The sequence below is a fragment of the Parus major genome, chromosome 3 (genome assembly GCF_001522545.3).
Source record: "Parus major isolate Abel chromosome 3, Parus_major1.1, whole genome shotgun sequence".
NCBI lineage: Eukaryota > Metazoa > Chordata > Aves > Passeriformes > Paridae > Parus > Parus major.
Genome location: NC_031770.1, coordinates 39,220,245 through 39,245,897, shown reverse-complemented (window position 1 = coordinate 39,245,897; position 25,653 = coordinate 39,220,245). Strand labels below are relative to the sequence as shown.

General features: G+C 39.2%; 1 protein-coding gene across 1 annotated transcript in view; it reads left to right on the top strand.

Moving 5' to 3' along the window:
* LOC107202385 (ribosomal protein S6 kinase alpha-2) overlaps nucleotides 1–25,653 on the top strand; it is a 157,715-nt gene that overhangs the window by 91,316 nt on the left and 40,746 nt on the right. The window contains exons 7-11 of the mRNA XM_015623089.3: nucleotides 7,878–7,915; nucleotides 8,641–8,783; nucleotides 15,167–15,237; nucleotides 16,067–16,155; nucleotides 23,029–23,093. Coding sequence (XP_015478575.1) covers nucleotides 7,878–7,915; nucleotides 8,641–8,783; nucleotides 15,167–15,237; nucleotides 16,067–16,155; nucleotides 23,029–23,093 — 406 coding nt within the window. The remainder of the gene's footprint in view (nucleotides 1–7,877; nucleotides 7,916–8,640; nucleotides 8,784–15,166; nucleotides 15,238–16,066; nucleotides 16,156–23,028; nucleotides 23,094–25,653) is intronic.

Here is a 25,653-nt window from a genome sequence, read left to right as displayed (position 1 = left end):
TGTTCTCACTTATATTTACAGCTATTTTTCACTCATAATGTGGTCCTAATTTTCCTTTTGCTTTTTTTATTTTCAATACATCAGTAAAGCAAATGACACCCTCAGTGCTATCACTGGGAGTGACGTGATACTGTTTTTATTCTGTGCCTTTGCTTGGTGTTTTGCTGGATTCTGCTGTGATGACTCAAATGAATCAGGCTGCAACATTCCAAAGTTCCTTTCTAATGTAATAGTCACCAGCATTTATAAAAGATAACCACTGAGATGGTTATTAAAAGATAACTCTGTTTGGCCATTGCTTACACTTTTGAAGTCTAACAGCACAGCAGCATTTTCCTTCTATGACATCAAACTGAAAAATACGCAGCTCATTCTTTAAAATGGAGTGTTACTGTTTCCACTCTCATGGGCAAAACAGGAGACCAAAAGTGATGGAAGGTGGACTTGATAGGTGAGAAGCTGAAGGGGAGGAGACTGTTTATCTCCATTGCAGTTCTATGAGACTTAAATTTTAAATTCAATTTTATGTTTTGGTTAGAAAAAATAGTAGTAGCAGTAGTAGTACTCTGAAATCAACAGATGTACACAGCAAGAGGTCTCAGTCTTTTGGCCTAGAGGACTTTTTGCAGTTGACCAAATTTCCAATCTTGCCCATTTATACAACCAAAACTGGAAACCAGAGTCTTTGGCAAATATGGGAAGTCATCCTACAAATGAAACAACTGGAGAGAGAAAAGTGTCAGTTTGTTCCTGATATGAAATGCAGGTAGGCAGTGGTAACACCACAGCTGCTGCAGCCACAGGGCCTTGCATCATCTGCCAGCAGCTCCTCAGTTTCAATTTCATTCTGAATTGCTGTTTTATCCATTCAGCATTGTCTTGGTTTGAAAACACAGGTGTCTGCTAAGGAAGGCAGGAGCCTGCCTTGAAATGGAAAATGTAAACCCCCTCCCTCCAAATTATTATAATTTTGAAATTAAGGGGCTCTCAGGCAAAGATATGGGAGTAGGAATAACAGTTCTTTACAAGTATGTATAAATAAAAAGAAAATCTGCATCTTAATAGGAAAATCAAAATAAAATGCAGTAGTATAAAAAAACAAGGCACTGTCAGAGTCAGAATACAACCTGACACCCTGTTGGTCAGGCTGTTGGTAGCACTCTGATTAAATGGTGGCTGCAGTCCTCCTGCAGTGACAGATGTGGTTCTGTTGAAGCAGTGGTCCTGTAGAAGGATGTGGTTTTCCTCTGGAGGTCCAGTGATGGTGTAGATGGGTCCAGTTTTCCTCTGGAAATCCAGTGGAGAAAGGCTGACTGAAAGGTGTTCCAAGTCTCAGATTATATCCAGGTAGGAATGCTTGGTTCCTCCCCCTGGGTGGAGCATCTGACAATGGGATGATGGAATTTATCAGTCATGGAGTGAGACTCAATGGCCCATTAACAGGAGATATCCCCCTGGAGTTATGAGGGATGGGATATGGAAGAGATAAAGAACACTGCCCCAGCTGGTTTTAACAGCTGGTAATAGAATACATACGTCTGGTTACAGCTTGTATTGCAAATCAAGACAATCATCAACAAACATATACACAGTAGAGTAACTCCAATTATAGGTTTTCTGTTTTAAACTTTGATTCTAGAGAGCATTAGTATGAATCATGTACACTGCTTTTCTCTCTGATGTTAGATGAAGCTGATTTTTGAGATAACACATGATACATGAATCTGCTATTAGAAAATATCCAGACAGACATGAGCTTGTATGAGATATGTCCCAATGCTGTTACATTTATAGACATATGCTTTAATTTTTTGCTTTAGAAGAAGTTGGAAACCAAGGAGAAAATTAACTGTATGTCAAAATAGTTCATCATATTTGAGATATTGAGAACTGGATTTTTCTGAGTTCTCAGCAGGAAGTATCCTTTAGCATCTCAAAAAACATCTCTCAATGACTGCAGTTGCAAGTGAGAACACTTTATATTGCTGCAGACCAAGCTGCAGTGCTTCAGATCAGGGATCAGTGAATCAAGAATTTGGAGCTTGTCTAAGGAAGGAAGGTGTCACTGATTTGTCATTGTCACATAGAAGCATATTGAAAAGGTACAGATGGAATCCAGTTTTCTCCATGTTTTTGTCTTAGGTGAGACTAGCTATTCCCTTCACTCTACCGCTCTGCTAAAATCTCTCCCAGAGTGTTACCAGTCTGCCAACTGAGACAAGATTTCTCTGGAAGAAAATAAAAAGTATCATCACATAACAGAACACCTTTACACAGAGATATCACTGTGTAAAGTTAAGGTGGCAGCCCTCACTCTTGCATTTTCTAACTTTTCTAAATATATGTTTTATGGTCTTTGATGCACATTTAACTGGATTAACTGTAATACAGTTTAATTTGGATGTAATTGATCTAGTGTAAAATTAGTTTACATTAATATAACCCTTATATAGGAAAGGGAATGACCCAGAAGTTCATGCCTGGAGATAAGGCAAGGCCTCTGATTGAAAACCATACCCTCTAAAAATAGCTCTGTAAGTACAAAGCCCATGTGTAGTCACACCTAGGAGAGCAGAGCATGACAGCCCATGATTTCTCTGGAACTTTAGATTTCCATTAAAGAAATAGATACAGCAGAATAAAACAATTACTCTTGGGAAAAAAAAAATGCTAAATTTTTGAGTTACATCTGGGAAAGAATATCTTTCTAAATAAGATGTTAAAGGAAAATTAGGAGCATCCCAGGATGTTCTCATCCTTCCCTTGCCCCCTGGCAGGATCAAGACAATAACAGGTGTGTTGCTAACCTAGGCTTAAAACAGCTGGTGGGGACTCTGTACTGTGCCCAGGAGGCCTCTTGGCAGTGCTCCTGCACTTGTTCATCTAAATGTTGCTCTTAATAGCCAGTTTGGAATTTCTTCTCTGCCACTGCAGGGCAATGCTCCTTGGCCTGGCCTCCTAGAGGCCCCAGCCTGGTTGTTGTGCTCTCAGCAGAAGTCTCAGGGGATTGTGAGAGCATCCTTTTCCTTAGACCCTCTTCTGTACCCTAAACAATACAGATACTGAACTCTTCTTCACTAGTCAGTCTTTACAGGGGTTCAGTCATTCTCATTACTCCCCTTTGGTTTCCCTTGATTCCTCTCTCCTTTGAAGTGCAATGTGCAGGATCACACACGCTCATCTTCAGCAGAGGCATTACCAGCATGATTACAGTACAAGGTTTGCTCTGTCAGATTTGCAGAAATGGAGATAAATTAATTAATTCATAATTTCCCAATTCTCTCTCTCTCTCTCTCTCCCCTTTAATAAAGATAGGCACTGCATTAGACCTTTCATTGTTCAGTGCTTTTTGCTGTTATTCAGAAGCTCCCAAAAGTAACTGTTGATAGGTTTGAGTTCACATGTCAGCTCTCTAAGTGTGCTAAAATCAAGCTCATTTGAATTGTTAATGCCAAAAAAAATAAAAAAGGAAAATAAAACAGCACTGTTCAAACCACTTGGAAGAACCCTCAGTACATTAAAATTTAAGGTTCAGCTTGCTTTTTTTTTTAATATTCCCTGAGCAAAAATCCATGTTAACAATTCAAAGCTATGAGTTAATTTCTAGTGCAGCTGGGAGTTGTTCTCAAGTCAGCTGTACTTACTTCAAAAAGATCAGTAATTGAGCTTTCTGGTTAAAGTCTTGTTTAGAACAAGCAGATACTTCTCTTGAATTGTTGCAAATTCTTCTCCTTGAGTTGTCTAGGTGATTTCAGTGGCATCCCTTGTGGGACAGGGTATTATTCAGTCACACGGGGAGCCCCCTGAGTTCCTTACATGGTGAGGCACATTTGTACTTAAGAACTGAATAACCAAGATAAAAAATATGGAACATATACCCTGGTATATATGGTAAATATAGCAAAATAGAAAAATGGAAACTTACTTTAAAGTAGTCTATGATGTATATGCTATTTCTTATGCTGTGGTTTAAGGGTATAAGTGACTTAGAAATAACTCTACCATCTGAAAATGGACAAACTGTTATTAATCTTTACCATTGATCTTTTCAGGAACCTAGATGCACCTTGAGTTCTGGAATAGGGGCTTAGGTTAACAAGGAGTGATGTACATTTTAAGGCCATCAGTTGTCCACACGAGGAACAGTTCATATAACAGCTCATATAACAAATTCAGAAATGTTGAACTATGCTCTAGAAAAGCCAAACACCACTTTTTAATGCAGCATGTTGCCATGACTACTGATTTATGAATGTAACTGCCCTGTGTAGAGAGGGGAGATCTGAGAATCAGTAAAAGACAAAGGCCAATGGTGGAAAGTTTCCATTGATGAAAGCAGTCCCTTTTTCACTTCATGGTGTCAACGAAGCTACAGCAGAGAGCAATTTGTGTTCAGCAGGGTGAGAGAGCATGGGGTCATGTGGGATAGGATGAGGTCATGCAAACACTGACATGTCCCAGAACACTGACAATTTGTGAGAATCTTCATCTCTTTAGTAGATATTTGACTATTTCATCTGGTACTTTCATAACAAAATGTGAAATGAATTAAAACACTCTTGATAAGGTCTCAGGTTTTATTTCCCACCTGAAAATTTGAGTTCAGTTTCTGATTAACATAAAGTGTGGGTTGAATCTTCTGCAAAATTGCTCTCACTTAGAAAGCAACTTAGATCATCCAGAAAAAAAATACAAACACAAAAAAAACCCAACAACCTAACCAAACCAACTCCATAGTTCCAGCTTATTTGGCAGAACTTCACATTGATTTGGGGATGTTGGAGCTCAAACTGAAGCCCAGAAGATATGACTCAAAACCAAAAATAAAGAGAAAGAGAGAAATGGGAGAGAATTGTTCAGGCCTTGATTTAAGACATTATATAAAACAAAGCCAACAACCCATAATGAAAGATTTTTTTTCCCTGTGTTAAAGTTGCAGCAGAAAAGTTGATATGGAGTTTGCAGTCCTAGCTTTGCTATGAGACTTCTTCTGTAACTTGGACTATGTCATTTCTCTGCTACAAATTTACCTGCCCCAGCCTCTAGCATGGAGATCCCCAGCCTTTATTTTCTCAAGGCATACTTTTAAAATGAGCTCAGTGAAAGCATATGGTGTTTGAAAATTTGTGGAATGATCCTGATGCTAAAATGTTCAATCATAGAATAATAGAATATTCTCAAGATAATCCCAAGAATCACACCATGTTTCTGTGTGTTGCCCAAATACTCCTTGGACTCTGTCAGGCTGGTGCTGTGACCACTTCCCTGAGGAGCCTGTTCCAGTGCCCAACCACCCTTTGGGTGAAGAAATTTTCCCTAATATCCACCCTAAACCTCCCCTGACACAACTTCAGGCCATTCCCTCAGGTCCTCTCCCTGGGCACCACAGAGAAGAGATCAGTGCCTGCCCCTCCTCTTGAGAAACCTGTAGGCTGTGATGAAGTCTCACCTTTTATCTAAGAGACACTCTTATTTTGTGGCATTTTTTGCTCCAAGCCTATGTGTGGTTCACATATTTATGGTGTTAGTATATTTTTCACCTAATAACTGTTACTACTGCATTGAAGAGATGGTTGACAATGGCAAAATCCTGTAAAAGCACTCAAGCATTAGGCAGAACAAATAACATGAAAAAAACCTCCTAGCTAAAGTTTATCACTTAGTGTGACTGACACCTAATTTGGCATTTAAAAGTAGTCTACCTTTTATGGTTCTTATAATTTCAAAACATTAATTTAGATGAAAGATTATTCTCAAGCCTGAATCACATTAGAACTTTTGGTTCTTTTTCGCCTTCCATAGAACAATACTGTCTTATTTCAGATTAGTTTATCCTTCAAACCATAGCTAAAGTAATTGTGATTGTCACAATAGAATGTCTGCTATGGATGTTGTGGGATAAAAAAGAATTGTAAAGTGATAAAGGTACAAAGAGAGTATGATCAGATAATAAGTTTGCCTCTACTGTCACAGGAAAACTATTTGTCTGTTGTTGTAATTTGTATTCTTAGAAGCAGACACTTTGCTCTTTTCTTCTTAATTTCCCTCTAAGATAATTCAGTGCAACAGTTGCCTTTTTTATTTTTTTCCCCTCACTATTAGCATATTGTTTCCTTTTAACATGAAATATAATCTTCGATTGCTAACTGTAGCATTATTGGTGCTGCCAGATGGCAAAGGTGGAGGCACCCAGATGTCCAGAGGGTGCTGCCAGGGGCCTCAGAGGAAGCTGCCAGCAGCTGAGGGCATGGTAGAAGGGTGATTAGGGAACATGAGATGGAGGAAGGAACTGTAGATCACGTTTTAGGGGATATAGGATACACATCCATTGGAAACCAGGATCTATTAATTTTGCTGCTCATGCAAACAGTGTGAGAAAGAGTTGCTGTGTCTTTCTGACAACCTCAGGCAGTATTACCAGTCTGAAAGCTCTGTTGGTGTTGCCTCTATCCCTTTAATTGAGAGTAAGGTGTGAACCCTTTAATCAGGGCAAAGTATGGGAAACATACATAAAGCAGTATATATTTGGTATCTGTACATTCCAAAGCAGCATGGATTTTCTATAGGCAATTATGAAATTATGAAATTTAAAGCCCATTAAATGTTAAATTAATGTTTCTGGGGAAATTCCCACAACCTTTGAATTGCAGTTGTTCACAGGATCTTCCTGGGTGTGTGGCAAAATTTTGGGTGATTTCTGTGAGCTCGATTCCCACTGCTGTTTTTCCAGATCCAGGTCTGGAGAGTTCATACATTCGTGCTCACTTCCACACTGGCAGGTGTTTTATTCTGTTCTCTTCTGAAGCACAAGCTTAGGGGTTAGAGTCACAAAAACACATTTAAACATTCCTGGTAACCTAGTACTTGAAAATTACGTGTTCAAGGAAACTGCAGAGAAAGAATAAAGAGAAGATGCTTCTATGGAGGAGGAAAAAAGGCTTTAATTATTGGACTTATGGTACTCAGTTGCTGGCCTTTGATGACTTGTATGACAGCTTTTTCTAAATACATGGATGACAGAAGAGCATCTTTTTTTCATCCTATTTTCTTCCTGAATAATTAGATTAAAGTGATTCTCTAAGAGAAGAGGAATATAAAAATAGCTGGCACCATGCTAGATCAGTTTGAAAAGAGAAATATACTAAGTCTAACTAGGACTGTAGAAAGACCACCTTCATTACTATGACAGTTTTTATTCACCAAAATAATTATTTTTCAAATTCAGTATTCCTTCTTGTTTCCGCAAAAACTAGCACTGCTTTTTGTGAACTACAGGAATTTGGAGTGCCTTTGTGAGGAAAAAGTATGTTGGCAGGTGGCAAATGTGAGAACACTTGAATTTGGCTTCCAGGCTGAATTTTCATCTATGCTCTGGACAGAAAAAATAAGCAAAGGCTGAGATCCATGCAGTTAGGCTGTGACTAGTCACTGTGCTCTACAATGACTTTTATTACTTCAGTATGAACCTTTGGACTTAATTTTAGGTCCAGTGAATCCAAGTCCTGATTATTTGTGTGATTGCCTTTTATTGTGACAAGACCAGGAAACACATAGCTCCTTTTCCTGCTGGAACTCTGCAGCTGTTGGCTTGGAACACCCTGTTCTTTCTGAGCTCCGTTTGCATGCCCACCTTGAACATCCTATGGAGCACAGAGGAGGCTTCTCATGGAACTGCCTCAGGCTGTGCATGCTTCAGATATGAGATTAAACAAACCTCTGAGGTTCATTTCTCTTTCTGGAGCCATAGAGCCCATTAAGGTTTTGTTTATGTAAGTATTTGAATCTTGCATATCTCCTTACCTGACTTAAACATTTTTTATTCATGTTTTTTTACTTTGTACTGGCTAATGAATGAACATTTTCTTTTTGCTTTATAGCATTCTTCTTGATGAAGAGGGTCACATTAAGATAACAGGTATGTGAGGGACAGAAAACTTCGTGCCTGTAAGCTGATTTATTTTTTTTCTGCAGTATATTGCATGGACCCTGGTCCTTGGTTGGAAGGGGCTTGCTTACAAAACTAGAAGCCAGAAGAGTTTGAGAGTTAAGCTTCTCTGTTGATTTGTCAAGCCCCATGCTGCACAGCACATGGAGAACATGGCATTTTCTTGGTGAAATTGTGCTCTTGACTGATGTGAAGCAGACAGGTTTGGCTGCCTGCCACTGCAGATGGAATGATGTTTCCAATATGACTATTTAATCCAGGCAGAGGATGACTGGAAAGACATCCCTTTGCCGCTCTAGAGGCACTGTCTAACCAACCTTTTCACTGGTGTAATCTGGGATTATTATTCCTAACACTTTGGTTAGCTGTGCAACAATCCTCATAGCGTTGTCTTCACCAAACCTGAACTGTATATATCTGCTTATTTAAACTCCCTTCTGCCTTGAGCCAGAGCCTCATTCTGACTAGGGAAAATGCTATGCCTGTTTTCAGGGTGTATTAATAAGTGCCAGGCACTCCATGTAGGCACACACGTGTCTGTAGCCCCTTTCTGCACACGGACAGAAGGGCACTCCACCAGCTGGTTGGCGTGTATTGTTCAAACAATTTAAGCGAGCAAAAGAAAATTATTTTTTATTATTATAAAAAATAATTTTAGAGACCTGACAAGACTTTTTCTGCTTCAATTTATGTAGATTTTGGTCTGAGTAAAGAAGCCATCGACCATGACAAGAGAGCGTACTCGTTCTGCGGGACAATAGAGTACATGGCCCCAGAGGTGGTCAACCGGCGGGGACACACGCAGAGTGCCGACTGGTGGTCCTTCGGCGTGCTCATGGTAATGCAAAAATCGTGCTTGTCTGCTGGAGGGCTGGCTGTGGGAGGGATCACATCCCTCTGATAAAAAGTGCAGTGTCAGTGAGTTTTTTCAGGGAGGTGCTGCACTCTCCTCAAGCCAGCCCCTTAAAATTAAGTGTTCAGATGGTAACCTGCCCCCCCGATCCTGCACCCTCCAGCCTCTTCAGTCTGTGTGCTACTCTTGCTGAGGTAGAGGAAGAAAAGGTTGAGAAGTTGGTTTGTGAAGCTGTGATTTTTTTTCAAAGCTGTATGAACACTGTAAGTTTTTGGAAGCAGATGTTTGCAGCATTGTTTTATCAAGCAGAGTGCTGTCCCTTGAGCCCAGACACCAGGCATCTGCTCCTCTCACAGGGATATGTTTGGATAGCAGCGGTGGAGCTGCTCTCTCCTGAGATGTACCCTGTGCTCAGGGCATGCCCATCACCAGGGCACCTCGCCTTGGTGCTCACAGCAGAACCAGGGCAGAATCAGAAATTAGCATAGCAATGTGCTCTTGCAATGCAGCACCATTCCCTGTGGTATGGCAGCTGTTTTTGGTAGCTATATATTACAGAACATACCAAAATCCATAGAATATGTTTAAATTTTGTTTTCCTGAAGCTGACAACTGATGCCACCAGAGGCAGTAAAGGAAGCAATGTGAAAAACAGTTAAATTTTGGGTTGGGGAGGGCCTACATCACTGATCTAGCAGGTTGGCAGCAGTTAATCTACATAAATATTGTCATTTATGGCCTGAATTATAAAAGGAGTGGAACATCCTTATCTCCTGCAGCCACAAATCCATTTGTGGATGCTCAGCACTTCTGAACCATGTACGTTTATTCACAAAAATCAATAGGTTATGTCGCATAGAATAAATCTATCTCTACCCTTTAACTTTTTTATTATATATTTATTTTTGGTGAATAGCTGTGCCTTCTCATCCTTTCTCTCCCATTAAATGATGATGCATTTGGTGTATAGATTTGTTCTTTCACCAGCTAAAAAACTCTTAATAAACTGGACTACTACTTCCTCTCTGGGTTTTGCTAGGCATGCTTTTTTTTTTTTTTTTTTTTTCCATTGCTCTTTTCAACCCTCCCCTAAGGATTCAGCATATTAGAATTAGAAAAGATAAGAATCCCTATAACTGGAGATGAATTAAAGAAAGTAAAACCCTTTTAACTCCAAGCTAATGCTTTAAGCCTTTAAGACATCTTAGAGAAAAATATGTCAGTCATTTCAACCTTCTTCCCTTTTCAACGTTTAGCTGATTGAGACAGAAAAACATATATTTCCCCACACAAAACTTCTGGGAGGGTTTTCTGATGCTGTCTTTCACTCTGCTCTTTTCTCTTTGTTTTCCTCGTTCTGTCACATGTATGTTCTATTACAGAAGCTGGTTTTCTGTCAGTCTGAAAAACTGAAGATAATTAAATGGTATTCAAATGATTTATTAGCATTTCTTCCTAAGCACTTTGCAGTATGATGTAAAATAAATGAAGAAAATATAATTTTATATGTATATATAATTATTTTATAATTAATTTTACTTTTATAATAATATAATAATTGTATATGTAAAGTAAATGAAAGAAAATATACCAGTTGATGAAATATGCATAGCTTCAAAAGAAGTGTATGTGATAGTGAAATTTTCATATCTAAAATTTTTATCTAAAAAGGGAACATATTAGGCAGATAGTTACAGCATGGCCTGTATCTTCCTCATCATCAGAGCAACGAAACACTCACTTGTCTGTTCTGTTCTGTGAAGGGGGGTTGATGTTACAGCATGAGGAGCTGGCTTGTGCTGGCAGCTTCTTGCCAACCTGCATTGACCAGAGCACAGACTAGAATCAACCTGACTGATCCTTACACACTCATTAAATGTGGCCTGTTGTGATTATTAATGGCAAACAGACTTGTCTGAAAATGACTAAGTTCTGGTCTTATTTATTAATTGAGTTATTAATTGTTTGGTGAATTATTATTCACTGGGAGTTTTACAGTCAAAGCAGTAAAATGTCGTTTTCTGACAGCTAGGTCTTTGACACAGGCCCCACAACTGAAACTGTTACTTGCTCTGTTTCTTTGCTGCTTAGTTTATTTGAATTGTTTTACGGCATTATGCAGATTGTATGTCAGCAGGTACAGTTTCACAAATCTTAAAATTTGCCCCTTCCAGCATTCCAGAAGACAGCCCCTGCTTCTCATTCAATATGTGGTGATGACCGCTGAAACCCAACTATAATTTCTGCTGGTGAATCTGTGTGGTTCATCATGAGCAGACAGCCTTTTCTGCCTTTCTATATCTTGTTCACTGCATTGGAGGTTTTGGATAGGATATAATCTGCAAAAGCTTTGCATCAAGAGATCTTCCCGAACAAATGTTTGGCCTGCATTGTTAAAAAGTTGAATATGTAACTAATACCTTTTCAGCTGCACTGCAAGAATCTTGATGCCCACACTGCTGTCTCTGAAGCCCAGATAAACTGATCTGCCTGATCTAACATGTGCAAATCTCTTGGAAGACCTCAAAAATCAGTGCTTTTGTAGTTCATCCTGCCAGCTGATTTACAAGGTCATAGACCTTACCGAAGTTGCGTTCTTACAGTTCAGGAAAAAAATACTGTACACCTTTGAGAGTCATGTGAGCAGAGAGGGGACTAGAATTAGAGAAATGGCTGTGATGAATTGGTAGCAGTCCCAAACAAGAAAAAAATGTGTTCGTAGGTGTCAGCAAGTAATTATGTCTTCACAAAAAAACAAAATGTCCCTTTGGTATCCAAAGTATTCAGCTCTGTACTAATTTTGTAGTAACTATACAGTGGCATTGGAAAAATCAATGCAAGACATCAAAGTATTACAATCTTATTTTATGAAATCCCATTATAACACTTGTTTTATTCCCAGTGCAAGAGATGGTCTTCATGAACGTTATTTTGAATGTTTATGCTTGTTGCTATGTTAAGGGGTTCAGCCCCTTGTGAGCACTAATTCATTGTGTTTCACACACACAGATAATGAAAAATATTTAATGCATTTTGCAAGTATTAAACTGAGTGCTTGTGCAGTTCTCACATACCTGGAAAATGACTGGAAGTGTTGAGAGCAGAACCTGGCCATTCTCGGTTTTCCAAAACTGAGTTGTCTCGTGTTTCTTTGTACCTCTGAGTTTTATCCTATGATCAGAATACTTCATCAGACTTGGGCTGAAGTAGTTTGCACAACCTGCTCTCCTTCCACTTTTTAGGAGGATTCATATGGTAGTTACCCAGGCTGAGGATTTTTTCTCATTCATTATCTTCTCCAATAACCTTCCTGGGTCATTTCTTGAATCCTGAATTTCTTCAGGAAATACAGCACTCTTTTTCCACAATCTTCCCACATGTATGTCTTCTGGGAAGTGCTCATGCATGTTCTGGCCACCAAAATTGGAGACTGCCCTGAAAGCTAGAGAAAGGAAGCACTGCATAGTAAATTGAGACCTCAACAGGGGTTGGATTATGTGACTCCAGAGCCCCCTTCCCATTGAGCCTAATTCTGTGGTTCTCTAAACATCCAGCTGAACTGGAACAAAGAATATTTGCCTTTCTTGCACTTTCTTTGGTACAGAAAGAAAGTCAAGGCTGGAGGGAGGTGCAGCCTTCTGAAGTACTGCTCAACAGAAGATGGCCCTCCAAAACACCTGGGAAGTGAATTGGTGGGAAGCAAGGAGCAAACAGATGGTTTCTACAGATGGGGAAGGAGAAAGAATGAAAATTGAGTATCCCAGCAAAACTATTGGGACTGCTTTAATAGACAAAAATACTGTAGAGTTCATTCACCCCTAGTTCAGCTTCTTGTCAACCTGCTGTGACCCATACAGCTCTGTATCTATGTGCAAGAGTGTAAGCAGCATGTTCTCACTTCTGTTTGCATGTTCAGGTTTAGCAAGATTATTGACTTTTTGAAAAAATAAGCGGGAAGACAGGTCATTGTGCAGTGAAAGGATAGCTTTTACTGATGAAACAAACAATTTAATATTTTTCTTCAGTCTTATTCTTTCATTTTTAACCTTCAACACATTTAGTCAGGCCTGCAGTTGAGAAACTAATGTTTTCTTCCAGATACTGCTTAGCTAAGTTCATTGAAGTAAAAAGCTCTGGTACACTTAACTTACATGCCTGCCTTTCACTTTAAATATTGATATTAAGTGCATTTCTTCTGAACCTGAATTAATCACAACATTAGGCCTGCACAATTGGAGATGTGGTAACAAAGTGCTGGCCATTACAGCAGCACAGTAAATGTTTCCTGCAGCCTCCAGGACAGTCATTCTCCCTGCTCCCTCCTGCAACTTAAATTTCTTCCAAATTCCTTCCTTCTTGTTTCCATCCCTTGCAGCCACAGTGCATTTGCAGGAATTCCTGGGATACTGGGATGGGTGGGAGCTACAGCCCTTTCCCACTGACCAGGAAGTTGCTTATATCTGTATCATCTGCATCAACAGCATCGAGCCCATTTGTGCCAATATAAATGAGATGTAGCAGCCATTGCTGGTGCCGCTAAATTAGATTTATAATAATAACAAAGGAACATGAGCAAGTGTACATGAGCATTAGGTACTTACTGTGAGCATAAACACTCTAGAAATCATGAGGAGGGTTTGGTACAATCTGTACCATTTATGCTGCTACTCTGGGAAGCAATGTTCTCTGCCCCTCATTCCCAGTATATCTGAGCACTTTTATCAGAACTAAAGCTCTAATAGATCAGAATTACTTTGAAAATAGTATTTAAGCTCCAGCATCATCTAGTCAGGTTTAAAAATTCTCCTCCATTGTGTTTCTTTGTAGAAAACGAGCTGCTTTACTCCAGGTCTACCAGGCAGCATCTCCTAACCCAAGCAGAAGTTAATACATTTGCTTTTTTCAAACCTTGCTTATATTTGGCAGCCATATACATTTTCTTTTAAGTGGTTTTAATTCAGTTTCTCCTATGTGTTTTAGTGCCTTGAGGTAATTTGTTACTAATGAAGATTAATCCTTCAATTAAGTATATTCAATTAGCTATCTGGCTTCTAAACATCTCCTCTGCCCTTCTCCCAAAATTAGCATAGCAGTTTCACCATTAGTTTTCTTCTGTTTTCTATATTTTTCTTCTGATATAGCTGTACTTAATCTGGGCAAAAGGAAGAGTCAGGCTGTGGGGCAGTCTGACACAAGTTTTGGTAATGAAAGAATCTTAGCACAAAGGTGCATTTTGGCAGCACTGTGGTTCCTTGTGGGATAGGATACAAAAGCTACATAAGGCTTCAAGAGTCTTTCTTGTCTTAGCAGATATTTGCTTATAGCAGTGAGTATTAATTATTAGATTAATTAATTACTCTAATTAATTAGCTTTCTGTACTACAAGAGATCCAAAGCCTGAGTGACAGGCACAAGTAACAGTTCATGTTATTTTCAATGGACAGTTTTCCTTTGTGTCTAAGCTCAATTATGTTCTTGGTGTCTTTATATTTGGTGATGCACAGTCTTCAGCTTCCCTTAGCCAGAGAAAACAGCTGCCACTCCATAAAACACCATGGCAAGAGCTGTGTGATAGACCTGGTATTGAATCCAACTTAGGCAAGCTTCTTCAGCTGGGGTTTTGTTGGGTTTTTTCACTCCTTACAGATGTGAAATTCCTGTCAAATTTAATGAAAGTACTAATCTGTCTCCAAGGAGCCATAACTGATTGATGTTTCAACACTTGAGTTAGGCAAATAATTGATGATGACTGTTGAGTTTTGCTTTGAGATTTGGGTTCAGTTAAATGTGGCATTTACGAGATTCATCACTGAGTACAGCCAGAGGAACCGAAGCAGGAGAGAAAAGGCACACTCAAAAGCCTTGAGAACGTGGGGCTTAGTCTTGTTCCTCCTGCAAAATACAGTAGAGACATCTTTAAGTGGTGCAAATATACAATCAAAGAGGTGGTTTGACTCAACCTAGAAAGGTGGGGAGTGGCATATCAAATCCATTTTCCATGGTAATCTGTGCCAAACACCCCAGAAGAGACATATCCATGCAGGCTAAGGGTCCCTCCATCCGAATACCTCATTGCCAGCATTGGTCATAAAACAGCAGGTGCTGGAGGAAACACCATATATGACACTTCTTCCCAAACATACCAAAACTTGACAGCAAATATCAGCAAAAGTGTTTGTAACACGTCTCTGGAATGGAACAGTTATCCAGACTTGCTGTGCCATTTTCTTCTGAAGCACAGCTTGTTGGATCATTTCTTTTCCTCTAGTTTTCAGTTGTGTTGGAAACAGAAGATGGATGTGGTGTCTTTGGGCTATGCAGACCATCCCAATGCACGTTTGATTTACCATTTTGTTGCTACTCCACAGTTTGAGATGCTGACGGGATCATTACCCTTCCAGGGAAAAGACAGAAAGGAGACAATGGCACTCATTCTCAAGTGAGTATCAAAACTACTTTCATTCTTCTAACTGCAAGTTAACTCTACCCTCTGAACAATCCATAGAGCCCGAGCATGTGATGGGCAGAGAATAATGATATGCATAATGAACTTTCCAAAGCCATGAAAGGCGTGAATTTAGTAAGACACACATGCCTGATGCCTGTGTTCAACTCTAAAATTGCCTTCAGAATAAACAGTAGGAAGTGAATTACTGAGAGAGCCTTACAAAATAAATTTATCTTACTTTCTGTGACAATGTCAGTATCCACAAAATGTGACAAAGTCAGATTTCTTTCAGGACATCTTATATTTTGTTGTTGCCAAGTTTCAAATCTTTTCCTTTGCAATGTCTTATTTGTTTAATATTAAATGCAGACAAAAGTATTTGAAGCTTAGCTTTGCTCACTAGTGCATTTTTTTATGTAGTGGTGAATGGCCAAGAGAAAATTTTTAATCTCTTTAAACAGTATGCAGTTTAGTATAATCTTTTTCATTAAGTTTGATTGTTTAAATTCCTCCTGATTCCCAAATTTATTCCAGCAAACTAAAAAAGTAAAAAAAATTCCTTAGGAAAATTACCTATTTAGATTGCAAAAATTTTATGAGATTCATTAGATTCATTCTCTACCTCTAGTGAAGTCAGTGATAAAACCTTCCTTAAGAACAGCAGAATAAGATCAGCTTCTCACTCTGTGTTGCACTATGCTTAGGTAGCCTTTGGTGTGTCTGCCCATCCTGACTACTACAGTTCCACTATTTCAGCCACAGTGGGACGGAAAAAAAGCTTGAAAAATCTATTTTCTTTTCAAGTGTTGTGTTCTTTCAGAGCCAAGCTGGGAATGCCACAGTTCTTGAGCATAGAAGCCCAGAGCCTGCTGCGAGCCCTCTTCAAAAGGAACCCCTCCAACAGATTAGGTACGTGTGTGTTTGATCAGGACACTCATTATGTGCTCCCTGCCTTGTCGGGTGGGGAGTTGTACCTCTCAGCTCATCTATTCCCATGGTTATCCTCTTCATTAGCTGGCATTTGGCATTCCTTCCCAGGGCACAGTGAACCTTCAGCATCACTGGAGGAATTTGCAATGAGTACAGGCAAAGCATTGAAATCTAAAACACGATAATGACTTGTGTTTCATTTTTTTGGTAAAGATGGTGAGTGAACTGCCAGCTTTTATGAATGATTTAAGATACCTGCTGTGTATGATGATATAGGGAACTGAGAAACAAGTGTGGTACAAAATCTGTATAATTTAGCTGCAAATCTCAGGTTTCATCTCTCCCATTCTCAAATGCATTTCAATCCTGTCTCATTCTATTACCTAAGGGCAGTCTTGCAGTAGACTTTATTCTTTATTACCCAAATACATCATCTTCTTTTTACTGTTGTTGATGCCTTAGAGTGGCTAACTAAAAGAGAGGCTAGAGAGAGTTAAAGTGGGTATTTATTAATGGCCTTCAATAGATACACCTTGGGCAGTGCAAAAGCCTTGCAGAGGCTACACCACAGATGGAAAATGGTCACAAGGTTTTCAGACAGATATAAGTTTGGTCTATTTGCATATCAGGGGTTAATTCTCCAATTATAGCTTCAGGTAATGAAGTCATATTCCCTCAGCTCGCTCCCCCCAACAATTCCCTTTTGTTTGTACTTTTCAGGGCCTGAGGCTGCGGTGTGTCCTTGGAACTCAGGCCTACAGGGGTTGTTTTGTCTAATCAAAACAGGAAGACAGTTAACTACACTTTATATGGAGTTTAGACCTATGCACTAATGCAGTATAGAATTTGAAAAATATAAAAGCTAAAATCTTAAGGTACCAATGTGTCTTCACCTTTTGTTAATAATCCTGTGTAGACTGTGATAAACTAAATATACATATTGAATAATGTATCTTATGTTATCTGTACCTTTGTTTACGGGTTTTATTAAGAAATGAATTGCATTTGATGAGGTCATGGACAGTGCCTATGGCTTATTGCCACTGCAGATTTTGTTGCTATTCCCCACAGGCACGTGGGGACAACACAACCAAGCCCATTGCTGGGTGGCAGTGAGGAGCCAGCCCTGCAACGTGCCACTGTGGCCCCTCTCCTTCCAGGGGGATCCCATATGGCCCACAGAGGAATGTCTGCCCACTTGTCCTACCTCTCGATCTAAATGGTAGCTTTGTAGTCTGATGCACTGTGAATACGAGAGTAGAAAAACGTGAGAGTAGAAAAACACATTTTCTCAGCAGGTTTCAATTGCTTTCATGCAGTGTGTTTTACCTTGGAAGAAATAGAGTATTGGGATTTCTAGATTTAATATCTGTTCAGGATAATTAGGTTCTGAACCAAATATGAACTTTTTTCCACTCCCTACCTCTGTTTCTTTCTGTTGTTTCCTCCCTGTCTCCATCTCTTAGTTTTATTCCGCTCTGCTCATTTTCCATCCAAAATGGAGCTCCAGTGAAGTCAGTGGGAGTCTCTGGATACCAGTCCTTAAATAGAAAGCTACTCACTAAAACTTGGTTTTAGCCATAATACAATTCTAGCCCTCATATATTAATAATGGGGAATTGCTAGGGGTCAAGGTTTTAAAACCTGAGGTTTATTGAAATACCGGGAAGGCTTGGAGGAGAAAAACAATAGAAAGAAATAAATTATTTATAATACAAACATACAAGGAAATAAAATCTAAAAGACTAACAGAAGAATAGATCTTAACATTTCAGAGATAACAGTGGAAAGCTCCTGAAGGCATTCTCTGTTTTAACTGATTGAGAATCAGCACAAAGGAAGATGGAAAAGGACCTGTTGGTAACAAGAGAAGAAAAGCTTGAATAGTTGGCCTAAATACTGAACAGAAGTCAGTAGATAAAAGAACTGCTTCAACCTTGTGGATTTTAGCTTTTTCTGGGAAAAGAATAATAATATTAAAAGAAAAGTAAGCTTAGACATCCAGTTTTGAAAAATCTTTGGAAAATTAATGAAGCATGCTTAAATAAATGAACCATATTATGGCTCAAACGCTTGATTTCAGCCATTGTTTCATAGCTTTGCAAATATGGAAAGTGCATTTAGTTCCAAAATCCAATTTTAAACATTTACAGGATTAAAGATGCTTTTTGCCATCTGATTTTGGTATCTTAATAACCAGAAGTAAAGATTGATGATGTATTCTGAAATTTTGCTTTGAAATTTTGTTTTGAAGCTCTGGATTATTCATTGAAGAAATATTAGGGTTGAAGCAAGTTAGACAAGACTGAAAAGAAATTTAGTAATCTGATTTACTTGCATTTATTTTTAAGCCTGATGCCCATATTAATATTTGTGCCAAGTTTTTAAGGAATGGAAAGTCCTCCTTTGGTATCCCTGCTTTTGGCCACTGTCTGTTCTTTTCTGAGCCTATATGCTGTACAAATAGTCTGCATAGCACTGCTCTAAATACAACAAATTTCAGATTATGGATGAGCATAATTTTAAATTCTTAAACTAACTGCATACCCAGGCAAATAAGGAGTAAGCACTCAGAAGTAAAACTTTATGATGAAAGTGTTTGTTCGTTACATTTCCAAGAACTTAGGCAAGGGACTTGCTTTAAGGGCTGGATCTCCTCAGGTAGGTAAATAAATTATTTATTATTTAACATTATTATTTAATAAATCCATATTAAAATTTTATTTTCTATAAAAAATATGTTATCTAACAAACTCCCTACGCTGCTGAGCAGTATAAAGTGTCAAGAGTCCTTATAATTGAGAAGCTCAGCCAAGAAAGTTTAAAATAAAAGCATATGCCCATAGGCTCAGAGTAAAAGCCAAGAAAATCACTACTATTTTCTTAATCCCATGTTCTCAGGTAAGATACATTCTGCCTTGGCACATAGAAAACTTGGGGCTTTAACTTTATAAAATGATGAGTCTAAGCACAAAACAGCTTTCACCTTTGTCAGAGTAACTGTAAAATTTTCTTGTAAACCTTAAAAAAATACCTCAAAAATTCTAGTTCACTAAAAAGATTCTGAAGCTGTAGAGACACTAAAATTTTATTATCTGAAACTAAAAATTTGCAAACTCTTTCTGATGAATTGAATATTCAAGTAATCAACTTTCAGGTTCCTTAGGTCTCCTTTCTCCCCCTTAATATTTCAGGGCTCATGTTGTTCACAATGTTTCAATAATCAAAACCAATTAAAAATAAAACATTCTACTCTTGCTGTTTGTAGGCACTTTTATTGTGGGCATAAAACTTAGATAATAATTAAGTTCTCACTAATGTGAGGCTGCTATTATATAAATGCACTCTATAATGTTTTTAAACTGGCAATTTGATCTGAAAGATTTATTTATCTTCTCAGATCCTCATGGGACTGGATGGCACATAAGAATTTTTGTAGGCAATAGGTTTGATTGTGCTGATTATTCTTGACTGATAGGTCTTTTTGCTAAGTTGAAGTCAAAGTGAAGTTAAAAATCCCAAACCCACTAGAAACCTTGAGGAAGGTGAAAGGTTTGTGGTCATGCAGTGCGCTATTGCATGCTGAGCTTCAGATGTTTGCTGAATACCCATCTCTGTGCCAAGAAATGTCCATCTCCATACAGCAGGCCTTTCCAATCATGACCTCTGCAAGGATTTTCTTCTCTCCATGAAGGCACTTCTCTTTGCAGTAGATTTTCAGATTTTAGATTTTTTAGATTTGCAGGTGGCATGCTGAGCAAATCCAGAGCGACTCCACCATAAGCACTGATGCCTAATGTCTCCCCAGGACTTCTGCAGCGGGGTCAGGGCTGTCCTCCTGGTCCCAGAGCTCTTCCTGAATGCACCCTTGGGCTGCTTTCCTCCTCCAGCTGAGGAGAGGACCAGGCCACACACTGCTGCCTGCAGCCACAGCACACAGTCCAGGAAGGAGCTGTGGGCTACACCAGCAAGTCTGGTGGCAGGGAAGGTCAGGGGATAAAAGCTGCAGGAAGTGCTGAACCTTCTCCATAGCATAAAATCAGTGGCTAAGAATTGGAAGTAAGCCACTCCTTGCAAAATGAGGCTATTACCATCCTAAATCTCTTTCATATATTAAGCCCATGCACTTTACCACATATTCCTTCTGTGCCAGAGCTGAGGTGGCCCCAGCTGGGAAATTAAACTTTTTCAAACAAATGCCTGCCTCAGCTGCATGCTTGCATTTCTTACACAATACTGCAGCCCCCACTAAAATAAGTAGTTGTGGGTGGACTTTGTTTTTTCTTGGTCCTTATTTCTGTAGGTTTGTGGAAAAAGGAACAACAACAGTAGCAAAAAGTGTGGCTTTCCAATAGATGGTCTGAAAAAAGCGTGTCATTCCCAACACACAACAACGTATCCATTAGGCTAAGCAAGAGGGAAGACAGAAGCAGTGGGGAAGGGGTAGAGCAGATAAAATTGAATGCATTAGCAATTATCTTCAGTCTAGGATGTGCTGCTAGTGTCTTACGGTGTCTGAGCACTTATCACAGTCCTGCAAAATCAGTCTGGCACTTGAGTTTCATCCTGATGTGGTAAACAACATTTACTGCACACTGCAGTTTCCAAACACCACCACTGAACTCGAAGCATTTTTCACAGCTATTTATTTTCTGAAGATTTGCTTAATGTAATTCTCTTCAGAGTAACTCTGTTCGTTTTGTGTTTCTGTTGGCATTGCTAAAATCAGAATGAATCTGCCAAGAGAATCTTGCAGACTTCAGATTGTGCATTGAATAAAAATATGCTAGGGAAGTCATAGAACAAGTCCTATTCTAAGACTTCTTATTTTCTTGTTCAATACCCATGGACCATAAAAAACTGCCTAGGGGTATGTACGAACAGGATAAACATATGTGTTTCTTCACCCAAATTTTCTCCTACCCTGTTCCTGCTGTAAGGTCAAGCAAGGGGTTTCCTTAGCATCTTGTGGTCAGTCAATGAGGTAATCTTCAACAGATTTCTTTTCAACAGACTTTTCTGGCTTCCCTATGAACCCATAGAAGTATTTTGTGCCACATCATCTTTTCCAAGTAATTCCACATCACACAACTGTTTCCCGAGGAAACATCTCCAAGTTCTTCTGAACCTGACTCCTAATGGCATCATTTAGAGATCTGTTTTATACTTCCCTGGTCATCGGTTTCCAGGCTGAAAAGTCCTGACCTCCTCATTCCTTATTGGCCTTCTTTGATTTTTCCTAAGTTTAGTAAGTACACTTTTACAGGGGAATGCGTCAGCCACAATCCATACTCCAGTTGCAGAAATGCAACAGTTACACAGTGACAGTGCAATGATGTTGTCCCTTTCGTCCTCTATTATTTTTCTAAGGTTTGATTTTATGTTGTGTTTGCCTAGAAATGTCTGTCTGTCATAACCCACAGACTCCTCAGCAGGGCTGATCACCTCTGAGCACATCATTTTGTATTGCAGGCAAGGATTGTTTACCCTCATGTGCATCACTTGTGTTTGCCTTTACTGAAAGATTACTGGGATGGGGAATTAATCAGGAGATCATCCCTCTTTGCTGTTTTCCAGCAGGCCTAACAGACAATCCTGCATGTTGTGTTTACAAAGAGTTTGCTTCTCATGTCCATTCATCAGTGAATGTTAAGCAGGCTGTAGGAAGCAGTTCCTGATCACTGCATTTTGACAAACACTGATAATGATCTTGTACACAAGGAGAGCAGACATCACATTTTACAAAAGCTTGAGTTGACAAGGCCTTTGTAAAGCTGCTTGTAATGTTGATCTTCCCAAAGCACAAATATTGCATGTATAAAAACCTGGGTCTTCTGAGGTGCTGAGTGCCTCCTGCAAGGTGCTTAGGAATTCCAAATCCTTTTGGTAATCAAGGTTGCTCAGCATGCTTGTAAAGAAGTAGGTTGGGTACCCTTCAGGAACTGATTCCAGAATTGCAATGCAGAGCATTTGCTTCCAGAGCTCAATTCTCCTTGAAATGAAAATTCAAGGTTCTATTAATAAGGTCAAATCAACTCCAAAAATGACATTCTAATTCCGCTCTGACAGTTCTTTTAATTATTACTGAGTACCTGTTTGGTTCTGTGATGGCACTGAAGCAAATAAATTGAGCTAAAAGAATAAAAAGGTCAATCTTCAGTGAAAACATAAGGCAAAAGTAATGGAGGAATAAGATTCATTACCAGATCTCAGAAGACTTTCCTTAAATTTCCCACAGTAATGTAACATAAATTTAATAGTGAAGGAAACATAACACTGAGAGTGATGATTTTGGTATCACAGGAATTTGAAGACAGTATATAAAGAGGGGGAACCTAAAACCATGGCTTACCTCAAATAATTTTGGAGCCTTCTGGCATTTTGGCATTTGTAGTACAGCTTTTTGTGCCTGTGGAGAGCAGTAACTAGTCAAGCTTGGAAAGTCAGTGTGCATAGAAAAGCTGCCACTTGTGGAGCCTTGCCAGAGTGTCGGGCAATCCTGGGGCCTTTCCTGACCTCGCTGGTTCGTGCAGTCTGCTGTGCCTAAAATCCCATGTCTTACCCAAAGCCTTGTTTTACTTTTCTCTAACTTAGTAGTTAGAGAAAAGTAAAAGAAAAGTAAAAGAGCCTTGGAATCAGAGTCTCATTAATGAAGTGCCCTTGGCTGTATCTATGGCAGTCTTTACTGTGATGGCAGCTGCACCATTCAGAATTTCTTGACTAGAACTGTTTAGATGGAGACTCTCACTTTGTCAGAAGAAAACTGGGGATGAGGGGAGAGAGTGCAGAAGAGAAATCATGCAGCTCTCTAACAAGCATGACTTCATTTTGATTATTTTGTTCTCTTCTCAGGTGCTGGATTTGATGGAGTGGAAGAAATTAAACGTCACCCTTTCTTTGTTACTATAGACTGGAATGTAAGTGGAGCAGGGTTATTTTGCTCTTAGCTACATTTTTTGAAGACAAACTGCCATGCTTAGGAATAGGATTACTTTCTCTAACAGAGAGAGCCTAACTTCTCTAACACAGAGGAGTTAGTGCCTTTTCAGCAGGTGCCTCTGTCTCTCTCTTGCGTGCATGTTGGCATCAGTACTCAAAATTGGAGCAGTTGATCAAATGAAACATGATTCAAGTAAGGCATGTCAGATGTGATTAACAGAATGGTAAACAAGGATTTATTTTATTGCTATCAGCTACAACTCATAAAGGTGGCGGTGCAGATTACCTGAGTATTTAATTTAGACTTGTAAGAGGTTAAATCTCACATTTTCAGCATTGTAATTGTTCAAATTAACTCATTCTTAGACAAACCTGGAGGCAAACATTTTTCATTCTTGATCTGGGCATCTGCCAGTGCATCAGAGCTGCTGTTTGCCACATCCTCTAGCATTTTCTAGTTTAATTTTATCCAACTTGTGTTATGGTATTGTTGTGTCTCTTCAGTATTTAATGCATTCACTCACGAGTGCTAGTACAACACATAACATTGATGTGGTTCTTACGATAAATTCTGGTAAGACTGAGTGAATCTATGTGACAGAGCCATTCTCAAACTGCTGCCCACGACTTTGCAGTAAAGCTAATTCCTGTGTGAGACAACATTTTGTAGTGCCCAGGTAGCCTTTGAAAGGCCCACAAACCCATTTATTTTGGAAAAACTCATTAGAAAGATCTAATTTGAGTTGCATGTTGAAGAGTTGCCATAAGTGTATTAAAACATAATCAATGAAGGTGAATTTTGAGACTTTCCTTTATAGTCCAGCTGATTTTTAGTCACATTAAATATATTCTGGAGTCTAGAGTGTCTTTCCTTTTCTGCTTCTTACTAATTGTGTGATTCTGTATGAAGACCTTACATTTATGAGAACAGCAAGTGAAAATAAAACATAGGGAATCCAAAGGCTCAGGTAGTTGTTGATGATGATAATGATAATTATTAACTAATATTATTAATATAAATAACAATAATATTGTTTTCTGTATTCTCCCAATATCTCTGCAGTCTTCAGCTTTGCAATCAAAATACGGGTCAGATGACTACATCTTGATGTAATAAGAGGCACTGTAATCTCACTGTAACAGTGAGAGGGTCTTCCTCCCCTCCCTCCCTCCCTTTTTGGAAATGTTTTCAGAAAAGTCAGTTCTGTCCCATAAGAATACTCAAGACCAGCTTCTGTCATGATAATTGGTGATTGTTTCAAGCTCCGTTCTCTAGGGAACAATTTCATGCCTGTCCTAAGGAAACTACAGTCCTCCATCATTTGAAAAAGCTCTTATGGTTAGGGAAATATCTACCACGAAGAAGATAGGTATGTTTGAACATGCCTTGGAGCTAGAGAGGAAGGTGAATTTAATTGCCTTTTGATGTGTTATCCAGCCCTCTAACTCTGCCGTGAAATATAGCTGTAAAAATCCATTTTAATCCAACATAATTAGTGCTTATTGCATTCTCTCAGAGACAGATCACTATTACACTGACCAGCTATCATCTTTGTAATATATTTCCTCATTTTATCCTAATTTTGCCATCACTCAAGGAGATCTTGGGAGGCTTATCTCATTCCAGCAGCTACAGTACTGTATGTGTTTTAGAGCAGGGTGAGCCCGGCCCTGAGCTGGAGCCAGGACTTTGACTCACAGTGATCACCCCACCAGTTGTTAACGTGTTCTCCATGGACAGAAACAGAACAGGATCAGAGAACAGAAATGGATCAGACACAGATGTTTAGCAGTGATCTCTGTGCAGTTGCAGGAAAAGAGTCCCTGGTGCCCTCATTTTGGTCTCCCATAATGTATACAGATATCCCACATCACTTTGCAGACAGTCAGCAAACAGCCCTGTAGAGATGGGACAGAAATGATTCTTTGCTTTATGCTTTGGCCATATAAAGACCTCAGAGAGCAAGAGGCAAGCTCTTTTGGAGAACTTCTGTGCTACCTTGGCAGCTATGATAGACAGGACTGCTGTGACTGACAGCACAGAAAATTTCAGCAACTGTGGTAAAACAATTCTCCATCAAAAACCTCTTATCATGAAGATTAAGAATGGGTTAGTGTCTGCTAGAAATGCAGTGTGAAACAGGTTTGCTTCTAAGCATGATTTTTCCTACAAGAGTGATATGATAACCAGGAACAAAGCACCAAGTAGCATTGTCTAATTTTAAAGAGAGATTCAAAACAGAAATTAGTTAGCTTCTTCCTTCTAAGCCACGTGTGAAGTCTTGATGTTGCAGTGGTAGTGGAACTGCAGATGGAACCCTGTGACTCAGGCTTTCATTTCACAGTATTTCCAGAGCTGTTCCCTTGGGGTTTGGATTGGGGATGGTTATTTTCTCTGTCCATGGAGTGTTTACCTGTTGGGGCAGTCATTTCCCACCTCTTACTGTCTTCAAGCAGACACAACCAGATGTAATGTCTGGTTTGGATGAACACCCTGTGGAAATGGCCTACACAGTGCAGGAATGGTCCCATCACAAC